At 39.6% G+C, this 27,093-nt stretch overlaps 1 protein-coding gene across 9 annotated transcripts in view; it reads left to right on the top strand.

Annotated features, from left to right (window-relative positions):
* Window positions 1–27,093, top strand: part of tcf7 (transcription factor 7) — a 75,810-nt gene that overhangs the window by 31,603 nt on the left and 17,114 nt on the right. For all 9 annotated transcript variants that reach the window (XM_062433830.1, XM_062433832.1, XM_062433838.1 and 6 more), the window contains exon 4: window positions 15,019–15,145. In XM_062433830.1, the coding sequence (XP_062289814.1) occupies window positions 15,019–15,145 (127 nt within the window). The remainder of the gene's footprint in view (window positions 1–15,018; window positions 15,146–27,093) is intronic.

The raw sequence follows: 27,093 nt of genomic DNA on the forward strand, positions 1-27,093 counted from the left end.
CTTATAACGATAAATGAGAGTAGAGAGGAAAACCAAAGCTGTTTTTCCAGGTGTTTGGACGAAACTCCAGCGTAGAGTTTTCAAGTCCATTTGATATTCTTTGGCTGAAACGTTTGACTTCTGGTGAAAGGAGTCTTGTAACATTCAATTTATTTTTTTAAAAGCTGTTCAAACACACAACTGTACACACTCAGAGGAGCAATGAAGCCTATGTCCTTATAATTTCTTTGAGTTCAACTGTGAAACCTTTTTCGGGGGGGCTTTTTTTTTGTTGGTTGAGTTAAATGCAGTGTAACATTCAAGACTCATTTATAGACACAGTTTTTTTGATTGCAGTTGTCGTCTGTTTGGACAGGTCACCATGGGCACAGATAATGTTGTGTCATGCTTCACATATTTAACCTCTCGCCTTCGGATCCAGTCAGTCATGGTTGAAGTGTGTTTGATTTTTATGGATAACTAAAAAAAGAAACCTCATGCGGCCGATGGAAAACGACCAATGTTGTTGGTAGAAATAGTATTTTCTCACTCACACGGGGTAGTGACGAATCAAAACCATGGCACATAAAAACAAAACTACCTATACAGATAAAAGTGGATGTGAGAAATTGTGTTTTTTGTAATTTTGTTTGAACTGACCCTTTAATGACTCAAATCTGCATTTTTCGGTATTTTGTACACACAAAATGAAGTAAGCAGAGCGGCAGATCTTAGATCAGAGCTGGGACTTTTTGCGGCCTGCGGTTGTCCTGAATCCTGAAGCAATGTTATGGTCACCATGGCTACGGCATGCCTGCTCTGTTTCCTAACTGCTGCACCGCTGGCTTGTAGAGAGGGGACCAGCCCAGCAGGTGGGCAGAGAGAGCGAGAGAGGAAAAGAGGTACAGTAGAGAAAGGGAAAGAGAAGAGAGCAGGGGCTGCTGGGAGGTGGGGCGCACTGCACATCTAGAGGAATCGCTCCAGCCGCTGGGGTAAAAGGAATTAATCAGACAGAATAAATTAGAACATGAAAGAAGAGAGAGAGCAGCATCCACCCCTCCTTTCACACTTTCATCCATCCATCTATCCATCCATCTATCACTCTATCCTTTCCTCCTTCTGCTCCTTTTTTCTCCCACATCATCCATCTGAGTGTCCACTCATCTCTTGTTCTCTTGTGGTTTTCTTCTCGTCTCCTTGTTTGTTTGCTCCCTCATACTACAGCTGTAACATTTAATCAATTAGTTGATTAGTCAATAAACAGAAAGTGAATGTGTAACAGTTTAAATTGTGCTGAACTGGCTCCAGCTGTTGTTCTGGTCATCTGAATCTTATGTGATAATAAATTCAATGTCTTTGTGGTTTTGGAGTGTTGGCCAACAGTGTGAGATACTGTGGTGGACATTTGACAGTTTTATAGACCAAATTATTAATCAGCAAAATAAACAGATTTTTTTCATCCATCTCTTGTCTGTACATTTCCCATAGTCAATTTCAATTCAAATGTGCTTAATTAGCAGGAAAAGTAATCGTTACCAAAGCAAACACAACGCATAGCACTGAGTCAGTTTGTAACTGTGACATTTGGACACAATGAACAACAACACCAATTCAGAAATAAATTAAAAAGTCATTAATTCCAATGTGTGACTGTCAAAAATGGAGTTAAAAATATAAAGACAGTCGAGTGGTTGTTCTGAGTGGTTGTCCTGATCTTTAGTTAATTTGAAGTCTATGAAGGTCAAAGATCGCCACTTTAGACCTTTGCTCTTCCCCCCAAGAATCATGACTTCTGAAAGGATCTTTAAAGTGTTCTTTGTAAGCACTCAGCGAGGACACTGGTCATCAGCGCTGATGAATAACCGCTTCTTGTTACAACAACCGTAATCTTTGGTGAAGGATGGTTTTTTAAATGGTCCTGAGTTGGACAGCTTGATCTTCCGGAGAGGGGATGAAAGGAAGGAGCTGATTGGGCAGCGGCCTCAGGGCTCTGGTTTGTCACTGATGTCATCTGATGACTCGCCTCTTCCAGACAGTGTGTGCGTCTGTTGTTGGTTTGTGTGTTTTTTCTGGCTGTGTTTGAGTTTGATCCCTTCTTTTCCTCCTGAATGGTAGAGTTACTCAGAGACAAATAACACACTTAATTTTCTTTAAGAATAATAAACCTAAAGTGGGAATGTACAGTGTTGTTGAGCAGATTTACCACCAAGAGCTTTAAGTCACCTTTCACCTGACTAGAACACAAAGACAAATTCAGGCTGCCTCAGGATGTGGAAACTGGAGGAATGAAACAAAAAAAGTCTTGATGAGGTTTTAAATAAATGCATTTCTTATTATGTTGTCCATTAAAACATGATTTAAGCTTTTCTTGAAAACAGCTGCAGATGTTGCATCGTGATGTAAATAACTGATTAATGCAGGCTTCAGTTTAGGTTTGCCAACAAAACCTTTGATTTAAAGGAACAGTTCAGCAAGTACACTGTGCTTAAGGCACAGATATGAGAATTGTATCATCTTGTCATCTGAGTCGGTGCAAATAAGTATAATTCCCCAAATTTTCCCAAATGAGTCCTTTAACTCAAAAAGTCTGAACATGAATGTGTTCCAAGTTGATTTTTTTTGTAAGATATGTATAAATAAACTGACCTATATTAGATTTGCTCTTTCTGTTTTCACTCTTCAAGCAGTTTCACCATGAGGCCATGGCTTAACGGTGTTTGACACATGAATGAAAATAATCATTCAGACTTTTTTCAGTAGCGGACTGAGCCGTGTCATCCTCACAGGGGAAGCAGGGTAATGTAATGAAGATGGACTGCACTGTCCTTTGATGTCAAAACTGTTACCAGTGGCCTACATGAGTGTTGAGTAAGAAACAGTGGCTTTGTTGTATTGTAGTAACACAGAGTGAGAGGTCACCACGGCGAATAAAGTTTACACAGCAGTGACCTCATGGCCTGCTGTAATGTCAGCACTTTCAAGTTTTTTTATAAACCTTTTGAAGTACCAATTTAACAATTCAGATTTGTGTGTTTCTTAAGAGTGATGCAACATGAAAAGAACAAGTCATTTAAATTTGTTGTTCTTTTAAAAACTCTAAAAAGTGAAATAAATTCAAATGAAATGCAAACTTGTGCAAAAAACATCTCACTTTGAAAAAAAAAAAAGAAACGTCCTTTTCTTACAGCACCATAGTGTGAGTGTGCGTGCGTGTGTAAAATTTTAAAAAAGGCGTATCCAAAAAATATTCCTGTTTGGGTTTGGGGATCTTAAGGCCATTCAACACACTCTGCCCCCCTCCCAGGTATATCTTTTGCATGGCCTTCAATGCTCCCATATCACGCAAACGCCCAGGGATGAGATTATTTTGATACAAACATCAAAGCAGCAGATCAGACAGAAAAGCACCGTGCACGTGAAGTGAACCGGTGCCCCAGAGGGCAGAAAGCATGTAAGCTGATTGAGTTGTCTGCTTCCCCCCAAAAAAACTTTACTCAACAAAGGTTAGCCTGCATGTAGAGTCAGCCGTGTACGACCGCCTCGTCAACGTCCCGATCACATGACACACATGAACACATGAATATGCATTGTAAAATACATGTAGGAACAAAAGTGTATATGTGTATAAAGAGACGTAATCACGTGTTGTTTTAAACATTTATCGGAACCTTTGTGTTCTTATAAAACAATTCTGAATGTAGATTTAATAATGAAGATGTAATATACAGATTTTGCCTCTCTCAGTCCACTAAAGGTTTAAAACTGAGGAAATAAGCTAATGTTTCTTGATGTTTAATACTGTCTTGTGTGTATTCTCAATTTCTTACTGGACAACTTGTATAAATCTTTTCAGTAGTATTTTAGGATAATTCATCTCATGAACAGCACACTCAAAAATCTGTTCTGCCCTTTCATTCACCTTCTTTTTCTTTCAAATCATTTGCTCTAGTTAATTGGATGAACTTGTAGTATTTATTTCAGAACCTACCTCTACTTGTGACTTTGTGACTCATTTGATGATAACCAAACAAAAGGAAAAAGGAAGCAAGTTTTAATAATTATCTACACACATCTATCTAAAAAGAAAAAATCTGTAACTGTGACCTGTTTGAAGCCTTTCATGTGTTATTTGGTGGCCATGTTTGTGTAATACATAGATAGTGGTGCATCGGAAACGCATCACTGCAGGGTGTTTTTTTTATGTGTGCCGGCATTTCCCATTTGGGCACATGGTTTTGGTATTCAGGGTGAGCTGGTGAGTGAAAGCTGTCCTCTGCAGCCGTACAGGAACGGTTTCACAATGAGTGAGAGACAGACACGCTCAGTCATCTCAGCAGGGGACGGGACCACATAACATGCGGACGGGATCGCAATCACACTGGGGATCTTTGTTAAGAAAAAAAACCAAAAGCTCTGAAGCCCTGCGTTTCCTTCCCTCATACAGTACAGTAGGTAGGAGGACATCCACTAAAAGGTCACTTTTTTTTCTTGATGATTGGGTAAAACTTTCATCCCAGACCGCAGCCACCATATAAATCAGGTCAGATAAACACAGTAGTGGAAGTTTGACATTTCACACTGGAAACAATCCTGACTGGCTTTTCTGAGAATAAATGCAAACAAAGACGCCTTTCCCGCCATGGCGAGCCCGCTGCGCCTTTTTGACAATGCTCTTATCAAACCGCGAGATTTTTTTTTCATGTGTTCGCTAACGGCTCCCACAAGACAGACAAATATGGCTGTGGCCTAAAGCAGTCGTAGTATCTACAGTATTGTTCGAGAAAAACCAAACCCTGGAGGAAGTGTGTCTCAAAGAGGATTTATGTCCTCTGTGGTCGACTCATTTCCTCCCGACTCTCTGTGTCAATATTTTTGTTGCAGATGATTGCCCAAATGTCACGTATGTGTTGTTAATTGTGGAACGTTCTGTTGGAAATAAACAAGTACACCATTAATTAGCTCTCTTCAGGACCAATCATTAGAGGTCACTTATGCCAAGCGAAAGCGTCACCGCAGTCTTGCACTCGGAGGGGAAAGTTGCCTGCTTGTCTGTCTCTGTCCACTCATTAAGAGAGTGATAACTCATCTCTAAATGCCATCACACTGCTTGGATTTGATTTCGCACCCAGTCATAGCCACAGCCTGGAGCCAGCTGCAGCAGCAGAGCCGAGCGTCGCCTCACACAGAGGTTCTCTCACTGCAGTGAACCTGACCTGCGATGTCAGATTAAGTGTGAAAAGTGAATCTCTTTGCATTCCTTTCTGTTTCTTTTTCCCCTTTCGCTCAAGTCTGATCAATACTATTACTATTACTAGCCATCAGTACTACATCCTCTGCTACTGCTGCACCTCTGTTATTATTTGCACTAGTAATGTCGGTATGGAGAAATGAAAGATAGTGTCCTCATACGCATAAAAAACAGTAGAGATGAGAAGCTGAAGGATTGTATAAAGATCTATCCTTAAAAATGAATTATTAACAAGAAAGGATGGAAGAGCAATTGCAGGATGAAATATAAAAAATACAAAGGGTTTACACTTTCGTCTTTCTGTGAGACTGAAAGTCTGCAAGACAAACAGCCATTTTGAGTATTGCTATGACTATTATTACTACTGATAATTATACTTCTGCTGCCATCTCTTAAACCACTGATGCTATGTAAACATTAATATAAATAGTAGTAGTAGTAGTTTCAGAAGCAGCAGCTGCATTAGTAGTTGTAGTTCTGGCAGCAGCAGTGTTGAATGCATGAAAGCACATAAAAGTCAGAGCCGTATGAAAGCACATAAAAGTCAGAGCCGTAGTCAGGATTTTAGAACTATTCCATGCGTCCCGAGTCGGCCCAACCCACCCCACCAGAGCAGGGCACTTTGACCAGACACTAAAAATAGTCTGTAAAATGTGTTTGGATTTGTTTTCTGTAAAAGTTATTTCGTAACATTAAGATGTAAAACATTTGGATGTAGTTTGAAAGCCCTGTTCACTCTTCCCAGGAACAAAACTCCTGGTTGGGGGAAATGCTGAATCCCCTTGTGATTTATTTAGTGTTGGCTCTAAAAGTAGACGCATTTAAAAATCCACCACTTTATAATTGTAGAAAGATACAGAGTGGCTGAGTCATCTGTGGAGGAAAATAAGTGAAGTAGAAGGAAAAGTGGTGATCGCATTTTTTTTTTTTTTTAAACTGGTGTCCTTGATCCTAAAGGTGTAAGTAATGAGAAAGTAGTTATGAATGGAGATCAGATCTATGTGGATCTTAATTTTGATCCAGATTAATATGTCAAAACGAAAAAGCACAGAACTTCAAATGTATGCTGTCATATCCTTCTTTATCCTAAATAAATGGATAAACTGATGAAAACCAGACAAAAAGGGGCTAAAAACATGATGCTGAGTAAAAACTGGACTCATTAATGTCTCTGAACATGAATTCTTGTTGCAGTATGCATAGTAATGAAAACACTCACTCATGCACACAAAGCTGTTCTGTCTGTTAGTCTGTCTGTTAGTTACAAGTAGTGGTTACTGATTCATCATGGCCATGGCCCAGATGTTCCAGTGGTGTGTGGCAGCAGTGGACGATGGTGTGTGTGTGTTTGTGTGTATCTGCATGCACACCACTGGGCGTGTCCTTGCAGACATGCATTCATGCATGCATATGAGCATGTGTGTGTGTGTGTGTGTGTGTGTGTGTGTGTGTGTGTGTGTGTGTGTGTGTGTGTGTGTGTGTGTGTGTGTGTGTGTGTGTGTGTGTGCGTGTGCATGTGTGTGTGTAAGTAATTGGGGAGTGGGCGGGCTTTTTGGGGGGGTGGGGGGGTGTTTGGCCCTTTTTTAAACATAGCTGCGTTGTTATGGTTGCCTGGGCTTTGATGTTGCCCAAACCTCCAACTAAGAGGCTCTCATTTTGGGCTCCTGACTCTGGAGAAGGCAATGACTTCCAGATTGGGAGACCTACTTGCTGAGATTGACTGCTGGGGTGGGACAGGCTGTGGGGGGTCATGAGGGGCAGAGCAGGTCACCCTGGTGGTACTTGGGGGCAATGATGGGTGTGCATGAACGGCGGACGTACTGCACACAAGTGGAAATGTAGAAGGACACCAGGGACCAGCTCACATCCCACATCCTACTCACAGTTTTGATTGAACACTTGAGTTACGGAAAGTTACTAGTTATGAAAATATGAATGCGTTTTGCTTCATGTTTCAAGCCAACGTCAACTTTTCTGTATTATACCATGACCGCAGCCCATCTCTAAGCTTAAAGGAGTGCTTTGAGTTGCCTTAACATGACCATAAAAACGTTGCCATGTGAACATTTTGTGTTGGTGGTGAACAAATTGCAAATATGTTTAATATAAAGCTTTTCTCCATCGATCAATTTAAAAAAAAATTAATCCTAGCAGCATTACATTTCCTCATAACACTCATTACTAACACAAATATCATATGTCTAACTATTTCAGACGCTAACATTGTCAGTGCGACAAAGATTTAAATGTAGTTCATATAAATGACATAATGCAGCTGTAGAGCAGCGCAAAATAGCACGTTTATTAAGTGACATGGTGTAAGAAAAGGAGATGTTTAGATGATTTTAAAAGTTGAATCAAACATTTCAAACATGATGTCTCTTTTGCCATTAACATATTTTTGCTGTCTCTCCAGACAACAACTGACAAGAGATTTATTGGGGTAAATAATCAACATTTTTCATCCTCAGAAATCAAATGACTGATACTTTATAGGCTTTCTGTTCAGCAAAGACTGAAACCTTTTCCTTTCAGCATCACATTTATGTTTCTTATTACTCATACAGGACAGTTTAAAATTATTCTGCTCAGCGTGGAGCAGTTCAGAGGTGCTTTTTTTGATCCATTTGCATCGAATTTAATCTTATACCAGTCTAATCTAATATCAAAGCGAGGCCAGCAGTTCCCAGGGGATCAACTGCTCTGTGAGATTCTCAGGTCGTGAGGAGTTGCCACCTCATTTTCCCCTCCCGCGGTTATCTTCTCTTTCTCTTTCGGTGTTTCTTTCTCTTTTGCACTTTCTCTCTGCATGCAGGTGTGGGGAATTTTACCGCGCTTGTAGACTCACTGTTTTTTTCCCCTTTTGTTCAGCCACAAAGCCCAACACTCAACAGACTTGTACTATGCGTGTGTGTGTGTGTGTGTACGTGTGTGTACGTGTGTGTACGTGTGTGTACGTGTGTGTGTGTGTACGTGTGTCTGGCAATTTATCACTCAACTACTGACCCTGACCTCTGACCTCTCAGGGGACGTATTACTGTTCAGAGAGCAATGCATTTGTCTCTTTTAAAGGACACTGATGAGGTGTGAAAAAAGTCACTTCCAGTTACCTTGACATTTGACATGCACTCACTATACTTTTACAAAAGAAATCCATCTACATTGTCTGAAATAAACATTTATGTAATAGGGTTTTTCTTCCATTGAATAGCTGGTGAAATCCTGGTTTTGTGCGAGTGGATTGATGCTATTCCAGACTGCATCGATTTTCAGGTTCTGAACACAGTTTTCGGTTTATACAATTAAAATGTCTAATTTTTGGTACATATTTACATTTATTGTGAGCACTTGTACACTGAATCACTCTGCCTGGTCCATTTATTTAATGACTTTTTCTTAGCTCTGTGTATTTGAGCAGAGTACAGTGAAAATTTGTCGCAGCGTGAATGTGTTTGAATTGAAAAAAGTGTTTAGGGTTAGCTTCAGTTTGAGTCCGACTTTGGATTCATTTTATATACAAGGACTTGTTATTTTGTGAAATAATCTCGTTTCATCCAGCCGCTCTGCTGTTACTTTACCTTATTTAAGCCTCACACATGCAAACATGTAAAAAACCAATTAGAAACCTGCTTTCTCCTGCAGTACACATGGCCATGAAATCTACACCAGGACTGGCCTCAAATGGAAAAGCAGGTTGTGGTTTTGAACGGATGCTTGTTAGAAAAGATCAGTTACTTTTTTTTAAAAATTTCATTTCATTTCTAACTTATCCAAGGAACATTTTTTCAGGAAGCGGAAACCGTTAAAGATGACAAATTCTTAAACCATCCAACCTGTACAGGAAGTGGTCCATTAATGATCAGTAATACTTCAGTTACAGCTTTCATGGTCAGTTCCAATTAAGTGATCAAAAGCAGCAAACAGTAGACACAGCCCTGAATACATTATATGAAGATGAAGAATGTGAATACTTTTTTTTTTTCTCAAGCACATGTATTTTAGTTTTAACGCCCACACGCACCACAATCAACACAGTTATTCTCTTAAAAGTAGCCACCAGGCACATTTTGTTGTGTTAGTTAATTCAGAGATCCACAGTGATGCAAAAACTTAAATATGATTTTATAAATGCTTGTTTTCATTAGTCTTTGTCATGCTGTTAAGTACTAAGCGCAATTCATTTGATGACAAAACATGACGCCGTCATGCTCAGATCTCTGTGAGGAAGCTCTTTCCTGTGACGCAGCTTGATTGCAGACACTTGAAAGGATTGCAGAGAGCGAAGTGAATCCACCATTAATTCACAGCGACATGTTTTTAAAAAAATGTCTTTATTGCTGCCACACTGAGACAAGGTGATCGTCAGAGAAAGAGAGTGAATGAGTGTTTTTAATGTGTCATCTCCATGAAATGTGAGATTAAAGACAGAATCAAAAGCACTCTGGAAGACGGGGGACAAAAGAGAGGATGCTTTAATTTCCGCTTCAAATATAAAAAGAGACGGATCTACTTAGTGTGTCATCTGAAAACTAAAGAATACATTAAAGGTGCAATGTCCTCTAAATGAAGGTGTGTTTGTGTGCGTGCGCACGTGAGCAAGCGATCGCGTTTCTTTGCACGCATGTGTATGTGCAATGCATACATACACGTGTGTGCGTGTCAGGGTCAAGGTGGAGGGCCGTCATTACAAACAAGTGATGTCTGAGATCCCATTAACTCTTGTATTCAGCAGCAGATTTCTGTTCAAATAGAGCGGAGATAAAAGGCAGCAACAATATGCTGATAAATCAAAGGCCTTTCAAGTGAATTGAGACTACAGAGAGACTGAGCGCTACATTTACGATTTCCTGACGCACTTAAAAAGGTGTTGATATCTAATTGGAATTATAAAAATGGAATAAAAATTGGGAAATTAAAGTGATCACGTCTTTGAAGTAATTACATCTTTGATGTAATCAACAAACAGGAGATTTATTATTCAGTGCGGTTGAAGCTACTTATCTGACTAACATATGTATAGAAATACAAAGAAATATCAGACATACTTTGACTCTGAATGTAGTTGTAGAGGAAAAACAGCAACAAATATGCAACAAAATGAAATATGAAGTTGTGTTTCTTTACTTTTAAAGCTTTTCTGCTACATTTACATTTTCTTGCTAAAAGATGCTGTGTACATTTGAGTTCCTACAAATGTGTTGAATGCATTTCCTTTTTCATAAAACATTTGTAAAAATATTCAGACAGTGCATTGTTTACACCAATATTTACTAGCCAGCAGTCTGGTGTGTTGCAACGTTTCTGTGTATAAAGAAACAAAAGCAGGAACCCACCCAGAAAAACATGGACGCATAGCACCACTAGTGGCCAGAAACTCCACAGTGTACCCTTTAAAATAATTCAATACATCAGTTTTTTTTTTCCTGCAGAGGGATTTTACCAAACATCACTATGACAGAAAAACGTGAGTGTGTTGCTTTAAATGTTTAAAGATCACTGTTGTGAAAGAACAACATCGCAGGATGATACACTGACTAATTCATGCTGGTCAGTGAAAGCAGAATTCACATAACAAGATGCAATGAAGAGAGCATCAGTGGTTGCTTGTTGCTTATTGACTCCTCTCTTACTCTCACTCTTGTATTGACGCTCCTCTGGAAGTTTGCCTGCAATGAACAAACAGGATTTTAGAAACATTTAGAAAGAGCACAGTGTCCAAAACAACGGTTTTAGAGGTTAAACGGTTTTGTAAATCCAACTTTTTGGTGTCAGTGAACGCATCGTGAACACAAAGACTGAAAGAAGCAGGAGCGTGAGGGAATTTAGACACATAATGAAATTTGAAGTGTTAAAATCTCCACCTGTCGGCCAATCACAGCCGAAAGTGGATGCGGCTGTCATGTTGTTTCGGTGACACGGCTTCCTCATCAAACGTTTTAGTACTTTCAGATTGTCCTAATGACACTTAAGAGATGATGTTCTGGCCTTGAGTCATAGCAAGTACTTCTTATGACCAGATGGGCCCTCGTACATATTATTTTACTATTAAAACATAAATACATCAAGGCTCAATCGGTCACAGTTGAGGTACACAGCAAAAAAACCTGTATTTAGTATTGATTTGTACAATGATTTGTACGACGTTTATGTCAGCCTGCAAGGGTGGGTAACTCCTGAAAATTAAAGAGTGAGTGAACTTTTTCCTCCATTGCATCTGTATGTTTTACTGTATGTATGTGTGTGTGTGTGTGTGTGTGTGTGTGTGTGTGTGTGTGTATACACCTGAACTCTTTTTTCTTTTTTTTTTACTTGTAACATAGCTGCGCAATTCAAAGCTACTGTAAGTGTTATCCAATCTTTTTCCTGTGTGTGTGTGTGTGTCCTACATGCGCATGTACAAACTTGTCTGTTTCAGCGAAGGTAATTATGTGTACGTTTTGTGTGTGTGTGTGTGTGTGTGTGCGCGTGTGTGTGTGGTGGGGTGAGGAGTGGAGAGGGGGGATTTTTTTTTAAATACAGAGGGGTTGATAATTATGGGTTAAATGAGTGCTCTCAGTCAGCCTCCCTGAGTGTGTGTAAAAAAAGGAAGGCGCAGCGAAAGCCACTTCAAGGCCAGCTAATTACCCCGAGGAAGAGAGGAAACATAAATGGACGATTTTGCGGCTATAATGTTACAGCAAAACGGCTACATCAACCTCAGCACGTGAAACGGAGCCACAGCTACTTTTGAAGGTTCCTAGCAGCCCTGCACAGATGTGTGTGTGTGTGTTTCCATCCATATGTAAAAGTTATCGAGCATATCTGTGCACTGCACGCGTGTGTCCACATGCACTGTATGTAGAATGTGTTAAGGGAGTGCAATTTGTGTGTGATCATTAACACTTTTGTATATTCGGGTTTAGCTGTGGCTGTGTAGATGTGAGTATTCACATCTGCCAGATTTTGTGTGTCTCTTACTGTACTGGCCAGATGTTGTACTCACTGCTTTTCTAATCAGCATTATTTTTTTTACAGAACATATGAAAATTCATTCAGACTCTTGCAGGCACTCTGGACTGTGACACTTTACATTCAAGCCTCAGACAGATTTTAATATTATGTCATCTCATGTAAATAACCAGTTTTGGGATTTCCCTGCAAAATGTCAGTGCCGGTGCTGAAAATATAAAGTTTCCCCATTTCCTTTTCCCAAGACAGAGCAATGTGGCTCCAAATGTAAAGACAAGTGAATGGTGTGTGTGCGTGCGTGCGTGTGTGTGTGTGTGTGTGTGTGTGTGTGTGTGTGTGTGTGTTTTGTGTTGATTGAAGTGGTGATAAGCCATAGCTAAAAGAGAGACTGAGAAAATCTGTATTAAAAGAGGAAATGTACAAAAGAGGAAGTGTAGAAGTCAATTAAGATATTAAGTGATGAAAAGAAAAGTCATTCACACTTCTTTTTCATGGTGTGATTACATATCACAAAACAATTAGCAAGATGGAAAAGTAAGAACTTAAAGAAGCTCTAAAAGTTAATGTAAGTTTTGCTTGAAAAAACGGTCAAAGCATTGAAGCAAGCATTCAGTTAAAAGACAACATTTCTATGTTTGCACAGTTACATGTGCTGTACATCATTTTATAGACGTTTCCTTGTAATCCAGTGTGACATATTTTGCTATCGGTGGAAAATTGGGAGTTTGGATTTAGAATAAAGGTTCTCTGTGATTGAACAATGAGTTTAATTACCAGCTTCTGACTTCTATGAAAAATCCTTCAACATCCAAATTCAAGAAGTGCCAATAAATCAGCAGATCTCATTTTCAGGTTGTAACAATTTGTTAACATTAATTAGGCTGCCTCTCAAAACTCTGGTTATTAATGAGTTCATTTATTTGCAGATATCAAAGCTGAACTTACAATGAGGTATTTTAAAGGATTTGGATTTGATTAGCAGATTTCATACTTGATTCTGATACAATTATACACTGTCGACCCCTACTGTCACCCCTACTGTCACCTAACATAGTGTTTTAATTAAGTGTTACCATGACAACGTGTGTCTAGCAGGGACATTTGGATGATTTTGTCGCCTTTGTTCTCATCCTGTAAGGTGACCATTCTGTCCAAATCTTTTTACATTAATGAAACAACAACGCTTCCCCTCCATATCCGAGTACTTATATGGGTTTTTTTTTTCTGAATGCAGACCACCTTATCTAAACCACCTCCACCCTGCTCCCTCACTACCTCCTCCCCGAACCCCTCCCACCCTCCGGCTCTCTGGTACAGAAGCAGTGCGTTTTGTTTTCATGTGTCTTGACATTAAAAGCGGTTTAGCGGTTTGATCTTAGCTCCACTGCTAGCCGTGTAGCATACACATGAGGGCCTGTATGTGTGTTTAGCCAGTGAGAGAGAGTTTAAGGTGTCGGTGGATAGGAAAGGAGCCGTTGAACGTGCACGCGCGTGTATGCGTGTGTTAATGTGGAGTGTAGCGCGTGGAAGCTCTGCCTTTAAGTGATAAGGTATTCACTTTGTAACTCAGCAGGAGGCCAAGCAAGTAGCACCAGATCTGGCCGTTTGTAGCGCTAATGTTACACACTTCCCACGCACACACTCATGCAAATGGACACACATACACACACACACACACACACACACACACACACACACACAGAGGCTTGTCCGTCTCAGCGTTCAGAATTAAAAAAAAAAAAACGTTAAAACTTTTCTCAGAGATATCACACACATGAAAATCAGCGTCTCTGCTATGCTTTCAAAGACTTAATACGACTTGCAGACACACATACAAATATACACACATCCGCCTACTGACAAAAAAACATTAACACCCACACATAAAGATGCATATTTATACTCTCCTGCCACAGAAACTGTTAAGAGTAACCAGTCCACACACACACACACACACACACACACACACACACACACACACACACACACACACACACACACACACACACACACACACACACACACACACACACACACACACACATCCTGGTTCAAACACATGCAGTTAAACTCTGTCCAATGCTTGCCTGATTAGCTGCCTCCAACATTGCAAACCGCTGTGACATATCGTATGTCAGCCAGCATGCTGTGAGCATTAGCAATAACTGGATTTCACGTAAGTTATTGAAAGCCATTTGTAAACAGAAACATGAAAGCAAACAAGCTCACACGCAGCCTCACTTGATCATCAAAGGCTTATCGATCAAATGAGCCTCCACCTCCCGCTCCCCGCTCCTCTGGAAACCAATGGGAGCGAAGTATAGCCCATCTGTTTTGTTCCAAACCGCGTTTAAAATGTACAGCTTTCTTTTCTTTCTTGCTCTCTTTCATTCACTTTCTCAGTCTGTCTTTCTTCTAAATACGTGCATTTGGTTCGATGTTTCACATCATGGAGCAAACATCCTTACACGTGCTGATAAATGAGGGAAATATTCTGACATTCGCTTCTTTAAGTCTCGACAATTGGGATTATCTTCTAAATGATTTTGTTTGTATGCATCTATCTGGAACTTCTTAAAGCAAATGAAATAAAGGCAAACCTGCGTTATTGCGACGTTCTTTAATCGTGTTTAGCATCTACATTACTGAAATCTTGAAATGCAGTAGTAGTACTCTTGACCTCTATGCCAAATTTCAGCCTCTCAGGACAAGAAGTGTTTTGGATAATCTGGGTAAACTGGGGACCTATTAAAGTCCCTGCAACCTCGTATCACAACAATCATGTACATTTCTACATTTCTAATGATTTTAATACATTTTGCATTTTTTTGTCTCATGTACAGTCCAACAAAGTGTCGGTGGTGCAGCAGTCTCACGGGATGCACCCGCTGACGTCCCTCCTGCCCTACAGCAACGAGCACTTCAGCCCCAGTCCTCCACACCTGCCCACAGATATGAGCCAGAAGACAGGTGAGAACACACACACACACTCACACTCACACACAGCGATACACCCACACACAGACTCAAATAAACATAGACATAAATATACATATATACATATTTATATATACATATGAAGTTTATTTACAGGTATACTTAAGGTCACATGGAGAAACAATAGACAAACACAGCATTACTGATTTTGAATTCTTATTGAAAAACTGAATTATATACATTTCAGTGGTCTCTCTTAAACACATGTGCACATGTACACACACACACACACACACACACACACACACACACACACACACACAGACTCAAATAAACATAGACATACTCCAGACAGCTGCTGAATTGTTGCTGAAATCCTCGTCTACACACACACACTGCGATCTGTTTGTGCTGTCGACACATCATTCATCACATCTACACACACAAACACAAAAATGAGCATTGTCTCTTTTTTACCAGAAACACACAAACACACACACACACATACACAAGAAATGAAATATGACAAATGTAATATATTCATATTCTTTTTATTTCTTGTTCTCTCTTACATGCACACACAATGTTTGTTAATCCCCACCACACTCCCACCCCCACCCTCCTTCCCTCCCTCACACATGGACACACACACACAAACACATTGAGGCACGCACACTTTGTGTGAAGTGGCAGCATCGGCTCCGTCAGACTGTGGCGGTCCCACGGCTGCTCTGAAGTGGCCTGCTCCTCTGAAGGGACCGCCAGCCACGCACACATACACACACACACACACACACACACATACACACAAGATGGAAACAATTAGGGTGACAATCACACAAGTCATCTGAGCAGCACACACAAGGTTCTCCTTAGCGAGCATACAAACACACACTGTACTCTGTTTGGAAGTCACAAACAAACACACCCTGACATTTAAACACTGTAGGGTTTTTGACCCGCAGGAGGTGGGACTAAAAGGGTGGCAGTGTTGGTTGGTCCATTCATCTGTCCGTCTGTCTCACACTTCGCTCCAATGAAAGATATCTCACTTACTGACTGTTGAATTTTACTCAAAATCGTCAAAGGATGAGTTCAATTGTTTTCGTCTTGTCAGTATTTAAAAATTAAGCAATGTTCCTTAATTTTCCCAAACAATACAAACTACCTCTTGTTATATTAAGTATTACAAAAGCTGGATACATTGTGGTAGATTTGGATTTCTCTGTTTAAAATGTGGTGCTTTCTTTCTTTTACAAGTGGCTTTCACTCAGGGGACAGAGTGTGTTTTCTATTAATGGTAGGGTTGGTGGTTTGAGTCCAGGCTCCTCCTGTCCACGTGTCAAAGTGTCTTTTTTTTTTGGTTTTGGTTTTTTGCTGTGACGTCATATTAATGTGTACAGTCTTTGGTATGAGCCAAAGCCCCAGGAAGCAAATGAAGAAGGAAACAAAACAAAACAAAAAACTGTGCTGAATCAGCAACTTTTCATTGGAAATGAATGGGCGCCATCTTGGATCTCTTTATCCATTTCTCTTTATACATCCATGAGCCTTAACTTCATTATTTAGGACACTCCGTGAGGTTTTCCTCTAAATGCACTGAGCACATTCAAGCCCTATGACCCCTTTGAGTGCAAATGCAATCTTACAGTTCCACTTAATACATTTCCACCACATCAAAGGTGCAGTGAGGGTGCATTAAGTGATGAGTGTAAAAACACCAGAAGTGAACAGTAATGCTGTATTAATGGGAGATGTGACACCTTCACTGTGTAACAAAGTACTTAAATTTGAGCCTCCAAATTCTTGAAATGAAAAATGATCCAGCTGGAGTCTTCACATCACACTTTAACAGATTCACTTTGTATTTTGTAGTGGCGTTCTGCATTTCCACTCTTCATTATAGCTTCTGTTCACTGCAAATCAGGCTCAGTGGTGAACTCACACTTCCCTCAAGCAAAATGAATGCTTATTTCTCGGTCTAGTCATTATTATTTGCATGTTTTTCACTATCAGCCTTTCTTTTATCGTATCGGTTAGTTTTGAACTGACATTAATGAATCCTACATTACACAATAACCTTGATAACTGTGGCGACTAGCGAGCGGCCGAATGATGACAGCCGAGATGACAGGATAGCAATGTGTTATTCAAAAGTGGTCCAGGTCAGGTCGTAGTTAAGTTATGTTCCCTGTGCGGATTATAGTGTTATTCATTCTGGATCCAGACTGGTGTCCGCCTATTGAGTTTGTATGCTTCAGTGCCACCACCAAGATTAACTTAACATTTGTTGCTCCATCAATGATAAGGCTCAGGCCGACACTGTGACCCACATTGGATTAGACTATTTTTTTGCCTTTTGTAAATATCAGTTAACGGATTCCTTCAAAAGAGAAACTGAAAGCAAAAAGAGGAAAGAAATAAAGATGGAGGAGAAAGGGAAAGCGAGAAAATGTGTGAGCAAGCAGGTGTAAAGAGATGCGAGGTGAAACTAAAAGATAACTTATTTTGTAATTATTCCGTGTAATTAAGTACAATTCACTGTTTAAATGAACGTCTCCTGTATGTAATGTATGCATGGGAAGCCCTAAATCATTTCTATGCTGTTTATTCCGCCAACACTCATGTTTTTGTGTGTAATGAACAGTGTAATGAGCAGCTCTAGGGACCAGTTGTGTTTATGGATATACCAACACACATTTCATCAGTCTAAAGCTTATTAGACAGAAATCCTCTACGCAGTCAAAAGTTGCTCCTGAAGTAAACATGATGGATCTACAAACTGAATGATGATGAAAACAACTATAATGGTGATGTTTTGATAATAAAATCTCTACGAATGAGGATGATTTGATTCAAGTTATTACAACTTCATTTGAAGAAAGCATTAAATGCCAAGAATACTAAGAAAAGGTGCAGGCAAGAAATCGAAAATAGACTTAATGCTGTCTGTCAGAGTGCAGGCAGAGGTCGGCAGAGTTTAGTAACGCTGTAGTGTCAGAAAAGTTTAATACAGCTGACAACCATGAAATCGCATCTTGATACGATGAGGTGATATTCACCGGTCGTCTAACACTGCCTGGGGTTTCCTCAGGAGCCGCCACGTCAAAATCCCTCTGAAGTTTCCAAGGCTGAACGAAGTAATTCAAGGATTTGGACAGTGATGGTGATGGTGATGATGACGAAAGCGAGAACTCTTATTCAGAGAAAAAGGAGGAAACAGGAGGTTGAGAGCAAAAGAATAGAATAGTGAAGAAGAAAAAAACCCCAGAAACATCAGATGAATAAAAGTCTTTTCTCAGCTCTGATTGGATATTAGAGAGACCTCAGGCAATCTCCTGCCGTCTCCGTCTGGAAATCCCCTTTTGCTTCAAACACACTCTCCTTGTTGAAGACTGTGTGTGTGTGTGTGTGTGTGTGTGTGTGTGTGTGTGTGTGTGTGTGTGTGTGTGTGTGTGTGTGTGTGTGTGTGTGTGTGTGTGTGTGTGTGTGTGTGGCTGACGCTAGCAAAGTGACTCAGCTCTTAATGACAGACTGAGCCACCTGCTTCTAGCCACTTACACACACACACAAACACACACACACACACACACACACACACACAAACACATACACACCTGGCTGCTGCGTATAACCCTTCTCACACCATCTCACCTGAATTCTGACTAGACCTCTAATCTCTCCCACACACACACACACACACACACAACTTACCTCACTCCTCATGTCACTCGTCAGCTTGTCACAGGTAGGGGTTACCTCATCAGTGATGTCATTTTTCAGCTAACCTACTTACTACTCTGTCCTCAAACTGCTCAACCTAGCATGTATCAATATAGTTTAATACCTGCTGACATAAATTTAGTGGACTGAAGTTAAAGGGGAAGTATCATGCACATTTCCAGGTCTTTATTTATATTTTGGGGCTCTACTGGAATATCTAGGCATGATTTACAGTAAAAAAAACAAAACAACCTTATTTATCTTATACTGGCCCTTTTAGCAGCCCCTCAGTTTAGCTTCTGTCTGAAACTGTATCTTTAAGGTACACCCCTTCCAGTGATCCCACTCTGTTCTGATTGGCCAGCTTCCAGAGGTTATGTAAACATACAGTAGGATTTCACGTCTTTTTCTCATTCATTACCCAATATGCCATCTTCTTAAATGACTTAATTCAGAAATGATCTGATGTCATCATGATGAAGAAGTAGAATTGACTTTGCATACGGAGCGTTCAGAGCCGGGTTAAACCCTGACTTTTGACTTTCAGGGAGCATTTTTACATAACTTCACCTCATGTTTTGGAACTTTGACCATGTTTAACACAGACATCTGACATTGTAACAGTATAAAAATACAGAAAACCATGGAAAGCATAATCTGTCCCCATTAAATTACCAACCTTTATGACCACTTAAAATGAAGCCACCATAGTTTTGAAGAATTCAAATCATCCAAGAAGTCGAGAAAATAACAAAGATTTGAAAATAAGTCAAAAAAATATATATTTGAATAGCAGAAATAGATTTTTCTTGCTTTCTTATTCTGTTCATCATTTCGTGACCCCACCCTCCCACCCCCAAATCAACAACCTTGGAGCGAGCGTTCAGTGGCCAGCAGGGACAAAGTCTGAGAACAGGCAAAGGCCAAACACACAGCTGTACTCCACAGCGAAGCAATCAAAAACTTGATTCATCTTTTCTTTGAGGCAACACCAATGTTAAAAATGTGCCTTTGCAATTCACGCTTCTTTTTCATCTTTCTACTGAAAACATTCGGTGCTAGCTGTCATTACTTTCTCTGATCGTAAACATCTCCTCTTGCTGAGGTTTGACTTTTTTTTTTGACTGTTAAAAATGTTTTTCAAAACCTTTTTTATTATTTGAAATCAAACTTTTCTGTGAACAATATATCAAGTTATAATCAGTCATTTGCTTATAATTCTGAGTCTGTTAACCTTTATATATCTCATAATCTTTTTATCTATGGGGATTTTTTTCTTATCTTTATTCGAGAGCATGGTCTTTCAGTTTGAGAGCATGATTTATAGATTTCACATTCATATTGTGTAATTCATTCTCTCAAACAGCTGCCCTCTTACTCAAATAGCCCCTGTTTTTGTATAGATTTGCTTCTTTTCAGGCTGTATGATTGCACCATTGAAATAAAAACTTACTTGAGGTCCTTGACTTTGGTGATCCTATAGACTCCCACTCCAGAGTCATGGAGGTGATGTCGTTTTCTCTTCTAGCACACCGACAGTAAGTTATTGTTCTATATGGCTCCTATCAAATGTAGCTGTTATCGAAAAATAAAAAGTGTGGCAAGGGATGTATTTTACTAAAGCCCTGGAAGGTGGGAGTGGATGAACCTGATTAAAGAATAACCGCCTGCACACTAAACAAGTAAAGTAAACACACCTGTAAGAAGGCAGGGATCATTTCATTAATCAACACTACACCTGGCCTTATATTGGTTGGGGAATTTTCACAAGGTTATTTCTAAAAATAAAAAAAATCAGTGAGCAGACATTTGATGAGCACACAGAAGCAGCCTGAGTTTAAGAAGAAGAACTGAAGCTGGAGCAGGAAATCTGTGCAAGCAACAACTTATCTGAGTGCAAGCAAACAGTTGGAGAAGAAGTAGAACAAATCTGGGCTATTTGAATGTGAGGGCAGGGTTTTTAGGGAAAGAATGACAAAATCTGAATATGAAGTAAACAAACCGTGCTCTCAAATTGAAAGACCACTCTCTTGAATAAAGATGGGAAATGTAATGTAATATTTGTACTCTGCCAGTTCTTTTGCACACCATTGTGCTCTCACACTCCAGGCCTATAATTATATCACTCACATGTAAGTGATGCATGAGTGGTCGCTTACATTTAAAGGTTACTGGGCTTCTCTCTTTCTGAATGATCACAACCAATGATGTGTGAAATATGAGGGTCAGCCATCAGCATGAAAATTCAAAATGTAACTCCTGCTGCTCTGCTTTTAGATTGCTCCTGTGCTCGTCCTTCTCCTCGTGACGTCATGTCGGTGACAGCCGGTGACAGTTCCTGTCACTACTGATCACAGCCTCTGACTATAGTAATCGTGCACTGTTTGTGAACAGGGAAAGTCTTTGGTTATACTTCTGCACAGTGTTGACACCTGTCATCCTTTATTGCACGTTGAGCTCCCAGCTCTCACTTTATTCTCACAGCACAGTTTACTTCCTGTGTAGTTTCCATCAGCACCCACTGTATGTTTTCACTGCTGTCTAAACGTTACCGCCAAACCTTCAGTAGTAATTCAGCCGCTGATTTTCCCTTTAATTTCCCCTTATAGTCAAAAGTAAGAAACTCCTTACAGTGTGATTCTGATGTCATTGCTGTCTTTCTGTCTGTATTACTGTAACATCCACATGCACATTAGCATGCTGCAAGTGATTTATCAGACACATTTAACATCTCTAATCTGGCTTAAATTGGGCCGATAAAGTAGATTATATGCAGATTAATTTGGTTAAATACATACCTACAATATTACAGTTACCGTTCTGCTTCATGTTGTTCAGTGTTTGGATAGGTGTGGCTACACTGTGAATACATGCATGTCCACCCCTACATTTTCTATACCAAATTAAAAATCCCTCTTTTCTCTGGTTGTTAGTACTTGCATAAAATGTTTATCATTAACTGCAAGCAATTATGTGTTTAAAAAAACAAGTATTGAAATTTTAAAGAGTACATTTCAGCCATAATGAAGAGGTTTTGAAGAGGTTTAACACACAAAAGGACACCCAGGTACACTGCTCACTGAGTGCCCTGTGAAACCTTTATACGCTTACATTTCAGCCTGAGATTTTCTACGCTTGTGGACAAGAGAACGAGAAAATGTCAAATTTAAATAGTTTTACTGTAAGTCTATAGTAGGTTTACTGTAAAACAAACAAAACATTTCAAGTGTGATTTAGTTCTATTTTTTAAATTATGTAAATATAATATCCCATATTTTCATTGAAACAAATAAATGTAGTAATCTATACTCTGGTGTACAAATGGTATCATCTTCAAATTAAACCTTTAACCAAAAAGTTATTAAACATTAAACAGAGGTAGGTAAAATCAGACAGAAATAGACTCAAACAGCTACTGCATTTAAAGGGTTCATTTATAGTCAATACTAAGAAACTCCTCACAGGATGTGTTTTATGTCAGGACTGTAACGTCCCTCTTTTTGCATGGTGCACTTGATTTATCAAACTCATTAAAGTTTCTTCCCTTACTTAAAACTGGAAGTTGCGTTGAGCCCAGTTATGTTTGCAGCATTTTTGGGCTAAATAAATATTTTGCTAATCCACGTTCTAAATTTAGCTGCAGTGCGGTTTCAAAACATGACAGTGGAGGTTCAGACTTTGTCACACCTAAGCTCCGCTTTACGTCATCATCTCACACCGATGCTGCGAGAGACTTAAGAATAAGAGACTTGCAGTGAAAACTATAGGGATGCAAGGGATGCCAGTTTCCATGGCAACCAGACCCCTTTTTTTTTTTTGCTCCTGTGTTTTGTGTACTATTTAGATCACAGCAAAGTCAAATCAGACTAATATCACTGTTAATATCTGACAGCAGATGAACAGCAGAGTGGAAAGTTGTAGAGGACAGAAAGGGTTCAAACCCCCATTGACATAAAACATCTGTTCTGTTGAAGTGTCGTACAAAACACTCAGCTGAGACAAACAAAAAGAGGATTTCTATTTCCTTTTGAAATCACAGTTTATTATTAACTCCAGGGAACCAAAACATTGGTGTAATTATGTAATACATGATCACATCTGTCACATCTGTCACATTTGAGCTGAGCAGAGTAGCGGCCATTCACATTTATCAATTGCTTGTAAATATATATTTTTATTGTTATCATTATTTTAATAGCCTCTTTATTAATCTTTATGTTTTTGTTTAATTTGTTTAAATAATTTATTATCTGCCACACTAGGTTTTCATGTTCAATTAATTAAAGAAAAAGCACTTATAGTTTTAAGGCAATTGTAGCACAAATTAATAACAATAGGAGTATTCACATAGCATCCTTTATAAACAATATTGTACATAAAAATGCTTTACAAGATAAAAAAAAAAGCAGACAATTGAATGATCACTCATCTGCGTCTATCTCTGGCTGTAGTATCCTCCTGTCGGTTTGTGTTTGACACTGTGCGACCCAGCTGGTCAGTTCGGTCAACCATAACACACTGCATCCAACGTGTGATTCAAAAGTGGAGCTGCTCACAGTCAATCCAGCGCCGTCACATCGCTCTCACTGGCTGTTGGCTCAGATCGTAGAGCGTAGAATACAGTGCGACGCAAAAAAAGCAGAAATGAAACACGTCTGCTGACGGTCACACTGTCATGTGTTGAAGATTAACACTCACTACATGGTTTCACATGGTCTTAAGGTATTACATGTGTTGTAAAAGCCTGATAATAACCTCCTCTGTGTAGCAGACCTCCACTGTTGCACAGAGGAGGTCTGCTGCACTCGCTGACATCTTTACCAGGAACAAAAAAACTGATGTGTATTTTAACTTAAATACACAGCTGCTATAACTGAAGCACCAAATGTGTTTTAATTTGGGAATAAATAAATACATTATGTGCTACTGTTTACTTAATGTCTGCTACATTGAAATTTTCTTTTCTAAATTAAACTATATATATATGGATGTATATAAAGGCTAATGCATTGCTGTTTCTATGGGATTATACAATAATAAAAGTAGAGAATACTGACAGCCTTTACTTAAGTCGAATCTTCCAAGTTATGTCTTTTATTTCCAAGTTCTGTTCCCAATCTTAACGGCATGTCGGACAATACATGATGCAGTTACAATGACATTAAAGTAACAAGCTCTTGGAGCAACTTGTTGCCCTATATGAAATAAAATGTTCCTAAGTGGTATTTAGTTGTTTTGCAAACAGAAACAAGGGCAAAAAACAAAGCAAAAAACAGATTAAGAGAATGCAAAAAAAAATGAATAGATGGATTTATAAAGTACACAAGCTATAACAGTTAATGAATAAGTACAAATAGTAACTCTCTTGCATAAAAAATATTTAAAATTCAACAAGTACAGCACGTGAGAAAATGATGAAGTGATGACAAATGATGACTAAAGTATCAAGACTAGAGTCACTTGACTGCATGAGAAAAACTGTGTATTGGAAATTAAATATGATAATAAAATGACAGCCCAGTCATATTTAAAATGGATTTCATATACTGTACTTTTGCACTGTAATAAATAACTTTTACTATTACTCTCACTATTGATGTTTTCTCTAACAAAAGTAACTGTTCCGGTACATCAGTAACAAATTTGTCAGAGTTCATTACCGCCCTTACTGTAACAAAACACTACAAACTTTCTTCTGGTCTTTGGCCTCTTTTATGTACACCACACAGGCAGGTTGTCAAGTCATTTAAAGGCTCAGATGCTGCATCGCTTTCACTCTCAGTGGTTATAACCACCACAGCACATTATCAGCACTGGAATACTATTTTCAGCTCCCTTGACTCTCGGTTTAACATGCACGCGTTCTGATACCGAGCTCACGCAGAGCTAGTTTGACTCAAATGGTTTCCCTTTGAAGTGTTTCCCGAGACACTGACATGGAGACCGTGAGATAGTTGCTGCAGTTGTTATTAGACGGCCGCTTTAAAAGGGGCATTCCAAAGAAAACTGCCCCATTACTGCTTTTAATTTTCCCCTTCAGGTTTCCCAACAACAAACAGGGCTAATGGTGTCAAACTCTGAGGCAAAAACGTGACTTACAGAAACCAACGTTATGTTTCCATCACATTCAAGTGTGACAGACTAATAGCTGAAGTAAAACCTGTCAATGCTGAGTTTAGGATTTCTGTTTTGATGGTTGCCACTCAGTCATTTCAGGGAACATGGCTGATACAAGTCAAAAGTGTGCTATCTCAGCATCTAACGTATGAACATTCATTGTTTAATCCCATGATTCATCAGTGATCTAAAGGGTGCCTTCTGCTAAAACAACAACACAGGCCATGTTGGTTGCATCCGCTTAAAAGGATCAGTCCCAAATAAGTCTTTTTAGTGCCAGATTCCCTGAACAGGAGCCTAACTATGGAAGATATCCACTTTATTTGACTGACACAGATGGCTGAAGTGTTGTATTATCTTCAGATAAACTTTTAAATCAATTTTTGCACAGAAGGACGACACACATTTGAAGATCTTTCAATCGCCTGCATGAACTGGAGGAATGATTAGAGTGAGGAAAACCTCTTTCGCTGTCCATATGGGCACCTGACAATTGTTTAAAGACAGACTCGAACAATTGTGATCCAATCCTTTTAAAGCAGCTGTTTTATATTTTGTGTCTGAGGCAGAACTGTACGACTCTGTTCAATTCTCCGCTTCAGTGCTTGCAAGCTAAACTCTAAGCTACACGCTACAAGGCGCTCCACCACCTACTGTAAGACACAATACACACAGGCCAAGGGTAAACCCCGTGTTTACAACAAGTGGAGTTTACCCTGATAAATGTTGAACCTTGTTTACATGTCTGAGCTGGATAAACGCTGCTGAGAAAAAGTCCCTTCTGCCTCTTCAACTCTCTTTTCACATGCATTTATCATATTTCCATATAGTGATGTAAACAGTTGTGGTTGTGAACAATGATGTAGTGACTTTTTTTATTTGACTACAATAAATCTCATCTAATCTGTGTTTAAATACCTGGTAGGGTATGTAACATCTGGTCCGCTAACCATTACTGTAGACACACTTTACTCTAATAGAGGAACACTTACTTTGGTTAGGTGCAACCATCAGAAGTTGCTGTAAAACAATATGATTCATGCACAAGCTTATGCCTCTAATTTTAAGATATATATTCATTAGCCTGCTGCCTCATTCTGTATTTACTTTTTAAGTCTATTTTCTGGGTCTTCTGACTTGAGGTTCTGTTGAGGACTGAAGAGCAAAGTTTGTTCACAAAAGCCACATTATTATATTAATAAATAAATACAACAGTGAAGTCAGGGTGCAAAATGAACTTTGTGGGCGACTGAATGTCCAGATTTGACCATCCACTCAATGGACTGCCGTTGTGTTTGTGTCTGGTGAGTGAAGTGAATCTACCAGCCACATATTTTACCAGCATGTGGCTGGTAGCTGGTGCTGATTTTGTGTCCTGAGTGGAGCTTCTGGCGAAACAAACTTGCCAAATAGACAAAAAGAGAGCACAGAGGCGGAAATAAAAGAGGAGATGCAGAGGAGAGGGGGAGAATAAATTAGGGGGAAGACCATAAAAGTAATATGGGAGGATGGATTCTGGGAAGAGACGCAAAGAAGGATGACTGTGATAAAGAAGGGAGAGGACAGGAGAAGGGGAAGGGAGGAAGGGTGTGGTGGGATAGACAGAGGGAGGGGAGGAAGGATCGGAGCGGTGAGACAGGTCGACTGACTCAGTCACATTCCTGTCGTCCAGATTTATAGCGGCTCAGGGTCCTGAAGCAGGCCCGGAGCCGCGGCCAAATTACAGTCATCTGCAGCATTCCTCTGCTGCAAACACAGGTTAGCAGCTGGGCTGCGCTAAGTGCTAGGTGCTGCCTGTTGACAAATGACTTCCTTTGAAGGGCACAAAGAGAAAGACCAAGAGAGACAGACTGGATATTTAGTGTGTGAGGACACAGAGTCAAGCTGTCTGTGTTTCTTTTGTTGAAAAACATTTCTGCTAAAAGTAGAGATGGGGAATGTGTGATGGTTTGTTTGTGTCCATGTTTGGGTTTGTGTCCGAATCTGTGTGTGTGTTTTAAAACTTTTACCACAGCCCCTCACTGCCTGCATCAGCTCCCAGTGAAGATGTCAGAGGCAGGTCACACACACACACACACACACATACACAGAGGGGTGTGTGACCTGTGTTAGGGGCATCTCGGTGCTTAATACCAGGTTCC

This window comes from Scomber scombrus, chromosome 14 (assembly GCF_963691925.1).
Source record: "Scomber scombrus chromosome 14, fScoSco1.1, whole genome shotgun sequence".
Taxonomy (NCBI): Eukaryota; Metazoa; Chordata; class Actinopteri; order Scombriformes; family Scombridae; genus Scomber; species Scomber scombrus.